At 43.5% G+C, this 12,050-nt stretch overlaps 1 protein-coding gene across 1 annotated transcript; it reads right to left on the bottom strand.

Annotated features, from left to right (window-relative positions):
• Positions 1–301: 301 nt before the first annotated feature.
• Positions 302–9,452, bottom strand: LOC148542201 (cystatin-like). Its single transcript, XM_088470854.1, has 3 exons — positions 9,200–9,452; positions 1,488–1,601; positions 302–1,011 (listed from the first exon to the last, which is right to left on the bottom strand). The coding sequence occupies exons 1-3, from the start codon at positions 9,404–9,406 to the stop codon at positions 934–936; spliced, it is 399 nt and encodes a 132-aa protein (XP_088326980.1). The 5' UTR covers positions 9,407–9,452; the 3' UTR covers positions 302–933.
• Between the last annotated feature and the right edge of the window lie 2,598 nt (positions 9,453–12,050).

Below are 12,050 nucleotides of genomic sequence, written 5' to 3'. Positions count from 1 at the left end.
CAAATATAAAATTTTTGGAGTTAGAAATGCACTTGGCAAAAAATGGTTCAACTTTAAAAAATAAATCACTGTATATCACAGACATAAGGGACAGGGAGAAGTCCCATTCTGAAAAGATTTTCATATACCCATGTGTCAGAAACAATAACATAGAATGAAGAGAAGTGCTTTTTAAATTATGATGTAGGCTCAGACAAGCTCAAAGTAAACACCTATACAAAAGAACCAAAAAAGCTAAGACATCACAATATGTATAAAATTAAGAGATATATATTATGTGTTTATTTAGGGTCCATGTTATAGCATAATACAGTCAAACAAGTTTTCTGTGCTGTATAAGTGTTCGTTGTCATCCTAGAACCCTGCACCTGATAAAACCCGTGCAATTCCTCTTTCCTGCCTGGGATGCTGCGCTCTGCTCTGGTGCTTCTAGCACACAAACTGCTGAATCTCAGCAGTTTGCTACATCAGCTTAGTGTTCTAGAAGCACCCGTGCAGGGTTTTATCAGGTGCTAGGTGCTGGGTGCTAGAATGAAGACTAAGGGGTATATTTACTAAAGCGAGAGTGGAGATGTTGCCCATAGCCACCAATTCGATTCTACTTACCATTTAACTAGCACCTTCTAAAAGACAGAATCTGATTGGTGGCTCTGGGCAAAATCTCCACTTCTAAAAACTCTCATTTTAGTAGCTATACCCTTAAGTGTCATCACAGAAAATGCACTAACAGTCCAATGAAGAAACACACTACAAATATTTTTTTAATGAAATATACTGAATATATTTATTAGTATGAATACATTTGATTATTTTGTGCATTATCCAAGTAGATTGTCTATACTAAAAATATGTGCACATAGCAGAGTTAATAGTTTGCTATGTTGTAAAACATTATTAAAATTCTAAAGACATTTAATATGCTAAGTAGCAAACTTAATTACAATCCATTTTAATCAGCTCAGTAATGGTCTTCCAAGGAACAGTGGTCACTTCGAAGTGGCACAACGTGCTCTACAAGAAATAAACAAAATGGTTAACATTGACATTTTTAATAGAATATAGTTCATATATTGTGTATGCATAAGTAAAACTTATGGGCTGATGTACAGTTGAAAGCATATCTGATGTAATTACACCTGCACGGCACACATGGAAATAAAGGTGTATAGCTGTGCATATGCTGAGTTGTATGTATCTCTGTGGCTTCACCACACCCATCCGTATGCTTGGTTTCATTGCTGTCATACTTATAAGTCCACCATGCCGCAAGTGCAGAAGCAACTCCATATCGCCCTAAGTTGTGTATACTCGTATTAAGAGCATGTGCAGTGCAAAAACATGCAAGATGCATACATAAAACTGACTCTGCATCAGCCCTTAACTGTCTTGTGAAAAAAAAAACTTAAAAGAAAAAAAATCTAAATTTAAAGTAGGTACATTGAAATTTATTTACATTTACTACATAAATATATTATATTGCATAATACCTTAGCAGTGGCGGGATCTGTATGGAATGCACAGTTGTTAATGTCCGTGGTTGGCTTTCTACACTGTGTTCGAGCGATTTCCAAATCCATAGAGTATAAAATCCCAGATACAATCTAAATTGAAAGAATAAACCCAAATGAGAAATATAAAACAATATTTATTTAAAGCTCTAATTTTCTCCAAGTACAATGCTGTACAATTGGTAACCCTCCAAAGGCGTTCAACACTAAAATAGCTGCAGAGGAAAGGGAAGGAAGGACGGACCAATAAGAAGCAGCAATTTCTGAGTGACTGCATGCAGAGGGGGTTTGAGTAAACTCCTCTTTGCATACACACACCCTCGGCTTTCAACCGGGACAGTCAATAAACGCACTGGCAAGAGACGCCTCGGATATGGTTATTTTGTCACTATACCTTGGAGTTCAGAGCTACTGTGCATGCAAGCAGACACACTGGAGAGAAATCATTCTCCTACTTTGCATAACTATTGCCCATAGGCTAAATATAATGTTAACTATCAAGGCCAAGCACTTTTGATATTTTAGCATTAAACCTATGGGAGCTGGTTTTGCAAACTAAAACATTCTGGGGAAACCTAACTTTTGCAGGTATCTTCTGAAAACTGCTGTTGTCATAGGATTTCTCTCAAAATAGTTTTAATAAATATGCCCCCCTATTGCTGTTAGTAATTCTATAATATAGAATAGTAGTTATCAATAATACGTTTCCGCCCGAGTACCCCCTGGCAGTCCATTTGCGTTAGTTGTACCCCCAACATTTGCAAAGCAATACATTTGTAAGTAGTCTAATTGTGATTAGATATTTTTAGGCACCTCTACATATAAAATGAATAAATGTACTATAAACTAGAAAAAAGAAACGTCACACATATAAAATGAATTGTATTATATAATTTAGGAAAAATATAAACATGGCAATAAAACTATAGTTCATTTATGCCATCTGTTCCAGCTATAGAGAATGTGTTGCATGGGGCTAGAGATCCTTAGAACACTGCTTTCTCTAAAGGGTCAATCCTATTAGGTGCGAATTGCGAGTTGCTATTTTCTCTTCGAATTTGCACAATAAAATTAGCAACTCGCACTGAACCAGTGAGACTGAATTCGCATTTATCCATTCGAAATTCCCCGAGGGTGAGAGATGGAAAGGAAAATCTTTATTTTAAGGCTAAAATGTCAGGACACTGGACCTGATTCAGACCTGCTCGCTAGGAAGCGATCGCTCGTAGCTGGCCGATATTTGCAATCTGCACATGCGTATGCATCAAAATGCGCGAACCACTGTGAAAGATCAGGAAGGATTGCTCGCCCAGCATAGACAGCCTATCTGAATGAGTGTCAGGAAAGGCCGTTTGTGGGTGGTGACAGGGGCAGTCCACTAGAAACGGGGGAGTGGAGGTGCGAACGCAGGCGTACCTGAGTGTTACAAAGCCATTTCAGAGGCGTACATAATTAAAAGGCAGCGTCATAGTACACTTGGTGGGATTTCACACTGAAGTGATCACAGTGCTTGCGGCAGGGTATAGTCAACCTCCAGCGCTGCGATTGCATCCGATGGTGCTTGATGTACCAATGATTTCAGGCACTTCCTAGAGATGACATCCACAAGTGGGTGTCTTAAGAATGGCTGGTGGGCGTCTGCATACACAAAGTGATCGCTCGCCAAGACATAGTGGGTGTGCTAATGCCTTGCATGCAATCGCCTGGCTTGCTGGGCGTGCGCAGGATTTGCATATGCTGGGAGCGAGCGAATGCATCTAGTGAGCAGGTCTGAATCAGGCCCACTGTGCTGAACTCCTTGGGCACACCCCCTAATGACGACTAATTAGGCAATTGGAAGTTTCAAATTAGCTTAATTAGTCCAATAATTACGTGAAAATAATTTTTAAAAAAATGTACTCGAATTACCCCCGAATCAACTTTTTCGTTAGTTTAGGCACCCCAAATTTATTTAATATTTTATTAATTGAAAAATAATTGTTTTTTTTTTATCATTTTCTTTACAATTTTTCAAGGTGCCCTCAAAGTACTTTAAAATCACTTTTTTTCCTACTTTTTGAATTTTTCATTTAATTTGTTTGAGATTAAACAAAAAGTTAGCTTTTCATAATTTTTTTTTCATTAAAAAAAAAAAGCAAAAATCAGCCATTCGACAACATTTAAAAACCTACAGTACCTTCCTAATGCCCACAAACTACATTCTATTTGGTCCTGCTAAGGAAATCATCAATTTTGGGGTGTCCAGGATGGTCTCCCACACTTTGTAATGCACTTCTCTCATCTCATTTTGCAGTTAATTTGCACTCCTTCGCTGCAAGTACCGTGAATAGGCAGTTTTAATTGGACTGGATTAATTGGAGGCAGTTTTAATTAGATTGGAGTTGTCTGGAGCGCACATTAGTGCGAAGTCCGTGAGTTTTAAGAAACAAACTCGCTACCCGCAACTATTAGGATTGACCCCTAAGGGCGGATTTCAATTGCTTAGAGCCCCCTTCACGCCCGACAGAGCTACTCAATTGTTGCTCCTGTTGGGCGCGATCAGCTACCAGCGCTCCATTTCAGCTCGCAGCCCCAGTGTGTGCGAGCTGAAATGGGCGAAAAGTGACCTGTTTGGCGCCCAAACGACACTTTTCACGATCGCGTCCAGCACTTTGGTGGGGGGAAGGCGATTTAAGCGGCTAAACCCGAACACTTTGGGCGTGATCAGCGTGAAAAGCAGAAACAATTGAATAGAGGCCCGCGATCTCCCTTCACTTTAGACGGGAGATCTGGGCACCGAAAGCAATTGAATACCGCCCTAAGTGTCCACTTACCTGGATGTCCCTCTATTACAGACATTTTTTCAAGTACCGCAGGTTGAGAACCTCTAATTTTTAAGTATACCTAACTCCTATCCAACATGAATTCACTAGTGGCTAACGGGTACCACCTTGGTGAATAAAATTAGAAATAAACAGTGATAGTTGACCATTTGAGTGCGGTATGACTAGTCAACATTCAGAATGTCAATAGGTTCTTAATGTCAACAGTCAGAACGTCGACATGGTCATTAGGTCAACAAGAAAACAGTTGACACATTCAGAATATCAACACACCTGAAATTCACATGTTTTTTTTTTATCTTACTTTAGTCTAACCTTAACCCTAAAATCAACATTTTACCCATGGCGACCTAATTGTATGTTGACAGTTTTGTTATCAACCTATTGTACATGTCGACATTCTGAATGTCGACATTAATAACTTGTGGACCTTCTGAATGTCGACTAGCTGACGGGATACCAACCATTTACATAACCAATAATGTACTGTTTTACACACAACTTCACATTAATAAAACGGGGAATATATCTTGACATTTAATTTCTGTAACATTCAACTGCAAACACTTTGGGCTTGAGGTAATTAGCCGCAAGGGAGCGAGTTACTGTTGCAACAGCAAGGAAACATTGGCAATACCACCACATCTCGCCCCAAACTTGCGGATTTTTGTACATAGCTCAACTGAGCGTCAAACAAAAATCAGCAAATCCGGAGCTACCATAAGTATAGCATATAGCCGTACTTACTCATGCGGTCTCACAGGGCTGGTCTAATATAATCAACCCCTTTATGTAATGGACAGCATAAATGGTTTGATTTTTTCTGGTTTATGGAGGTCTAAAACAACTTTATATAAGATAAATATTTTGTGAACTACATATTTAACCACTTGCCTAGCGTGGTCGCATAAGAAGCGACCCCGCCAGGCTGGGCTTCACCCATTCCAGCAGCTGCCAATCTTGGAGTCCCCCCAGTGGCAAATGCAGGATTTTGAAAAGGGGGGTTCCAAATACCGAATACAGACCCACACACACTGACACAGACACACACATACACAAACAGATACCGCTTTCACTTAATAACATGAACGCAGGCAAACAAGTACAGCATCATTTATAAAATGTGGTGGTGGGTCGATGATAATGCAGAGAGGCAGAGGCAAGCATGGAGGGGTCATGGGGAGTAACGCAGAGAGGTAGTGGTGGGCATGAAGGGGTCATGATGGTAGTGCAGAGAGGTAGTAGAGGGCATGTAGGGGATGAGGTGGTGCAGTTTAGTAGTGGTGGGTCAGGGAGATAATGCAGAGAGGTAGTGGTGGGCATGAAGGGGGCAGGAGATGGTGCAGTTTAGTAGTGGTGGGTCAGGGAGTTAACGCAGAGAGGTAGTGGTGGGCATGGAGGGGACAGGGGGGTAGAGAAGAGAGATAGTGTCGGGCATGAAGGGGTCATGATGGTAGTACAGCGAGGTAGTAGAGGGCATGGAGGGGACAGGGGATGGTGCAGTTTAGTAGTGGTGGGTCAGGGAGATAACACAGAGAGATGGTGGTGGGCATGGAGGGACAGGGGGTAGTGAAGAGAGATAGTGGTGGGCATGAAGGGGTCACGATGGTAGTGCAGAGAGGTAGTAGAGGGCATGAAGGAGTCAGGGAAGTGATGCAGAGAAGTAGTGGAGTCTATGAAAGTGTCAGGGAAGTGATGCAGATTAGCATTGGGCGGCTATGGAGGGGTCAGGGAGCTGGTGTAGGGGGAACACACACAGACTTTGGGGCAGGCTATGACATGTCTCCACCTTTAGCTGCATGTAAGTTAGTAACATAGGTGACAATTACACCTCAGCCAGACTGACACTGGTCACAAGCAGGGGGTGGGAGAGTGAAAACCTGAATGGGGAACATTTTGGACTGGAGTCAATTCCACATCATGTATGGGGCTGAGGGCCTGATTCAGAGCCGGACGCTCTGACAGAGCGCTCACTCTGAATCAGGGCCGGCCTTCTGTTTTTTTTAGAGCGGCCTCCTGGCCGCTCGCATAGCTCTGGGTGACCACCCACAGATAAAGCGAGCAGCCAAGAAGATGGTCGCGATGGTCAAGACCATCCCGATCATCGGGCTTGCAACGAGACCCTTGTGGTAGGGTCTCGTTGCCGCAAGCCCAGGAGTGCTTTCGGCTCTACCAGAGTGGGGCCAGCCCTAGATGGTAGGCGTCTGGGCAGCCATGCCCCCGGCCCGCCCACCAAAGGGGGCGTGCTGTCACTCAACATCGACTGCAGGCCCCCTTTGCTATGAGACCCAGAGCGACTGTTTGCCCGTCGCTATCCGGGTCTCGCGCATGCGCACGACGGAGCCGACTCCGTCATGCGCATGTGTACTGGGCCACCATAGACCTGCTTGCGAGCGGGTCTGAATCAGGCCCTGAGTCTGCTGGGAGAAGGTTCCAGGTATATGTTGCTGCTCTGCATGTGGTGACAGGCTGGGAGGAGGGGGTCTGCGTCTGATTGTGTAGGAATGGGGGATTCCTGCTAGTGCCTGTGCATACTGTGCCTCCCCTGTGCATTAGGAGCAGCTACTAGAACAATTAAATTACAAGCATCTAACTTGTAAATTTCACTTACATTTGCTGCTTCCAGAGGCATAGCAGCTCGTTCTGTGACACAGCCAGGCAGCAGCAGGGAGGAGCTCTACAAAAGACTTCCCAGTGTGCAGTCACTGCATCAGCTGACTGGTGTTTCTTCATGTCCCTGGGACCCAGATGGTGGAAGTGAGAATCTCCCCTCCCTGTGCAGATTAACCCTATGTAGCCCAGCCCTTGTACAATGACTGACCTCTTGCTTCAGACTATCTGCTTTTTTGCAGTTTGTCCTTTATGGAGAACAGAAAGGCAGAAGGAGCAGGGTGGGAGGAGCTACTCTGCTCCTTCTGCCTTTCTGTTCTCCTCCGCGATGGCTGGACCTGGTGCATGTCAATTTGGACAGGCACTGTGTAGTCAGCCAGCGACACAGTTGTCTGACATCCGGCTGCTCCTCAGTATGAAAAATTAAATAAATAAAATATTATATATATCCTTCATGGCAATTGATTGGAGGCCGGGGGGGGGGGGGGGGGTTAGGGTTTCCAGGTACTCACCTACGTATGCAATTTGTCTTGATCACTGCTGGCCACAGTGTTCGGGCCCTTGAAAGACACTACTCACCTTGTGCTCCACCCCCACAGTAATCAGGCAGCCCAGCATCACCTAGTAGCTGTGGCTCCGCCCCAGTGTCTAGATCACTGCTGGTTACAGTAATTGGGTAGCCCTAGTGTCACCCCCACCCTGGCCCCTCTCGAAAGCATCATCACAGCAGTAATTATATGTGTGTGTGTATAATTATTTTAACACAGTAAAGTGTTTGTGTTTTTTCAAACTATAATACTTCCAAACAAGTACAGGATAATGGGGTAGATGTATGATAGCGGCACCTAACGTGCCGCAATAACGCTTCCCCTCTTTACCGAGGCGAAGCAGAATGCACTACCAATGTGATGTAAAAACATCTCATCGGCCGGAGAGGGGGAGCGTTAACTCCCCCCTCCGGCGCTACCTGCTAGAGACCACAGCGCATCAGCCTAGTGCTGATGTGCTGTGTCTCTGTCCCGGCCAGCTCCACTGAGCATGCGCAGAATCTCGCAAGTATCGCGAGATCTCCGCGTGCAGTCTGGAGCCGGTAGCAGCCCCTGCTTTGGGGATAGGGCAGCGCCAGGCTGTAGCTGTCGATAACGACAGCTACAGCGGGCCGACCGGTCAGGCGATCTGACCGTTCCTACATGGCCCAGGCTATCGGCGCTGCTATCTTGTAAAAATAGTAGAGCCATTACAGGTCATTAACATTTTAAATTAAGCAATTTACAAGCTGAGGAATATTCTACTCAGAAAAAAAAATCTGTTTATAAAACTTTCTTTTATTTATTTTATTTTAAATGGGCTTCATAATATAGCAGTGGGAGTCTGAAAATCAATACTAGGAAATGCATAGCCCTTGCTGCTTATGGACTGTTTCACACACACCGGTTTTCACTGGCTAGCAAAAAAAACGTCACAAGCTGGACATTTTTTTTCCGGCATACAGTGCCTTTCATATGCAACGGCTTTAAGTCGTTTTTAATGCTGTGGTTTGTTTTATTTAAAGTAGTAGGCATGCACAGCAGCAGCAGGCGGAGTTGTGGGCGGGTACAAGCACAGAAATGCCGATGTGTGTGTGAAAAGCAAGATTGCAAACTGTGATTCGCTGACTTGCAGGTACGGCAGAGAAACTCCACGGCAGCCATCCTTGTCAGTGGCTATTCCCGGCTGTATAGGCTATTTCACACACACCGGTTTTCACCATACGGAAAAAATTGCCGCTTACTACTTTTATTAATGTAAATAAATGGGTCCTTTCAGACGGCATGGACACCATGTTACAGCCAGGAATATCCACTGAAATGGACGGCTGCCGTCCATGGTTTTAAAGTTAAAGATTGGAAAAAAAAAACATACACACGGCAAAACCATCATACACGGCACAAAAAACGGTGTGTAAAAGGAAAATACCCACATGAAAAAAACGCCCGGATTTTTGCCGTCCGGTGAAAACTGGCATATGTGAAATAGCCCTAACACAGCGACCGTGGCGTGTCCGTGGGAAAAGGACCCATCTGTTTTCATACATTATTAAAATTGCTACAGTTTTTTTGCTGGCCGGGTGTGAAATGGCCCTATAGATGTTACACAGTTAAAGGAATGTAACAGGACATTCTAAACGTGTTTTTAGAAACTGGGACTGGGCAGCATCAATATTATTATTATTATCATCAGCATCATGGGCGATGCAGGGCTTGTTGTTTCTGCTCTCACCTGTCTCTGTGCCCGCTCCACCTTGGTCACCCGGCTCTCATACATATCGTTGCTGCGCTTGTTGTACTCATTCTCAGCAAACCTCAGCGCCCGTTTCACACCGTCCTCATTCACATTCACATCTGTCTTCCCACCCACAAGTCTCCCGGTTTGGGTAACTGCAATAAACACCGTAAGAACCGCAGCTACGATGCAGAGCTTCGCCATGACTGCTGATTTTGGGGGATCTGATTAGGGACATAGGGGAAGGAATTCGAGTGTGTAATCGCCATCTTTCTTGAGGGCATCTTTTTAGCTGTTTGATAATCCATAATGGAAAGAAAGTGACCATATTGGTCAGGCGGATGCAATCTGAAATATCTCATGTATTTTACATTTTATAAGTGTAGTTTACACTGAAGTATTACTGATACAAATACATTGATGTGCCCAAACTAAGTATGTCTACTGAGAGGGGAGGTGGGGGTGTACGTGTGACCGGAGGTCTCCGTTATGTCACATTACACAAGTAGTTGTAAACAATCTCCAAATGCTTTTGTATTCTCTAGGGTAGGGGCTGTGGTATTTGCATGATACCAGTGAGCAATATATGATAACATCTTTCAACTAGAACTGTAGTTTACATAGACATAGAGGTATGCATCAATGCCATAATATTTTTACTACTTTTTCTTTTATACAAATCCCATTTGATTTATGCTTTATACAGAACAAAAGCAATATTGTGAATATTCTGAACAAAATTATTCAATGCTGTATGTGTATACACATTGGAAATATAAAATACAAAACCCAATAAGCATTGCAAAGGAAAACTGGTTCAATTCATGTGACTCATTCCCTAAAAATCACCTCTGGGAAAATGTAAGGGAATGCTCAATATGCCTGGAATAAATGGTTAGTGTAAGCTGGCCACAGACATAGCGATGTGCTCACATTCAACAGATGTGTACGATTTCCCTCGAAACTCTCCCCGGCAGCTCTCCACACGATCTGCACATGATTTGGTGTCCAATCTTCATACGATCTCTCCTGCAGTTAGACTTTCACAGTGCATCAGGCCCTAGATTGTCAGATCTGCACTACTGCATGGCAGAAGTGACGATGCGATGTGCGACCAGCGGGAACGCGCATCGCATTGTGATCGTGAGTGGGGACTCACGATTTACTCAGGATTTGGCCATATTTTACACAATCTATCGTTCCAATATGTCGGAATCGGCCAGATCGGGTAAAATATCGCTATGTGTGTGGCCAGCTTTAGGCACTAGGGGGGAGGTTTAGGTTTACGCACCGAGGAGGGGGAGGTTAGGTTTAGGCATCGGGGAGGGGTAGGGGGAGGGTTAGGATACCAACCGACATGTGTCGGTATCCTAACCCTCTCTGGATGTCGTCGTCGGGATTGACCGATGGGATCCCGAGTACAGGCATTCCGTACTCATCCCATTTTGCAAAGCTTCTACAACCATCTTTTAAAATTTGTTCACATATGGGCCTTTTAGATAGCATGGGTAAAAGGTTGACTTATTCCTTACATTTGTTTGCTTATATTTCGATTTATGGAGGTGACCTGTTTTCCTGTCTTGCATGAAAAATTTTTTTTAGCCACTAATATTTATTTCCAAAAATGTCTCAAAAATTGTTGATTTTTTTTTTAAATGATAAAATAATGTAAATAATAGCAATATAGACATGAATCAATATATGTGTGGCTCTGGAAAAAAGACAAATAACATGCAATCAATATAAATAATACCTTAAATAGACTTACAATAATGTCATCCAAAAACCTACCACATAGGATGTCCTCTGGAACATCCTAAAAAAAAACAAGTTATGCAATATACTATTACTAGTATTAGTAAACCATTACATGTGATCAAATAACTATATGTATGTATACTTAAAGAGATAAGGTATTCCAAATAAACACAAAAAGAACACAAGAGGAAAAAATGGAGGTGACAAATAGACAACCATAAGAAATAGCGAAGTGACCATTTATAGAAATAAATGAGCTTTACCATCAGCATTCAGGAACAAAATAATGAATGACCTAGTCCCCATGCAGGGCACTACCTTACTTCTTGCATCCTAACTGTAATGGAAAGCTAGTCTGCAAACATAATTGTCATGCTGCCGACACTTGAGACTCCTGGAGGGAGGCAGGCCTACTAGGCACAATAAACTGGAGTGGTTTTAGGATTGACCTTTCCATAAAACTCAGTAGCACAGGATAAAAGTAAAATAGAATTTATTCACAAAAGAATGATAATCAGCAAAGTCTCAGATAAAGTCTCAAACAGCACAGAGGTTCACATATGCAATAATAAGTATAGGAAAGAATCCCCAAATATATATATGCAGTCTTTAACATATAAGGACTAACGTTGTAGGGAACCCCGAGTCCAGAATGAGGCCAACACCTCAGGATGACACTGAGGACCTTTGCCAGGGTAGAACCCTGTACAAATGGAAATCCGGAGCAGAGCGGGCCCTGCAGAATAATATAGTTCCGTGACAGGGCCGAGCCCTGTAGTGCAGTGAGAGATGAAGCAAATTTGAGCCTTGTGGGATAGTGAAGTCGGAGCAGGGTTAAACCCTGTAAGGCGATGAGATTCCATTACAGGGTTGAGCCCTGCGGCGTGGCTAGAGTTCGGAGCAGGGTTGAGCCCCATGATGCAAAGAGGATTGTAGCGGGGTTGAGCCCCGTGATGCGGAGAATATTGTAGCGGGATTAAGGACCTCATTCAGAGGCGGCTGTGCGGTCTACGACCGCACAGCCGCCTCGATGTTTGGCCAGTGCGCATGCGCACGAGGGAGACGGCTCCCTCGTGCGCATGCGTGAGAC

This window comes from Taudactylus pleione, unplaced genomic scaffold (assembly GCF_031769625.1).
Source record: "Taudactylus pleione unplaced genomic scaffold, aTauple2 ptg000015l, whole genome shotgun sequence".
NCBI classification, from domain to species: domain Eukaryota; kingdom Metazoa; phylum Chordata; class Amphibia; order Anura; family Myobatrachidae; genus Taudactylus; species Taudactylus pleione.
This window is presented reverse-complemented; position numbering and strand designations above follow the sequence as displayed.

What these genes read in the sequence shown, in the direction of transcription:
- LOC148542201 (XM_088470854.1), bottom strand. Translation starts at nt 9,406, where the DNA reads ATGGCGAAGCTCTGCATCGTAGCTGCGGTTCTTACGGTGTTTATTGCA. An exon ending in TGGAGCGGGCACAGAGACAG is followed by an intron (nt 1,602 to 9,199) that starts GTGAGAGCAGAA and finishes CTTTCAATTTAG; the next exon opens with ATTGTATCTGGGATTTTATA. An exon ending in CAGATCCCGCCACTGCTAAG is followed by an intron (nt 1,012 to 1,487) that starts GTATTATGCAAT and finishes TATTTCTTGTAG; the next exon opens with AGCACGTTGTGCCACTTCGA.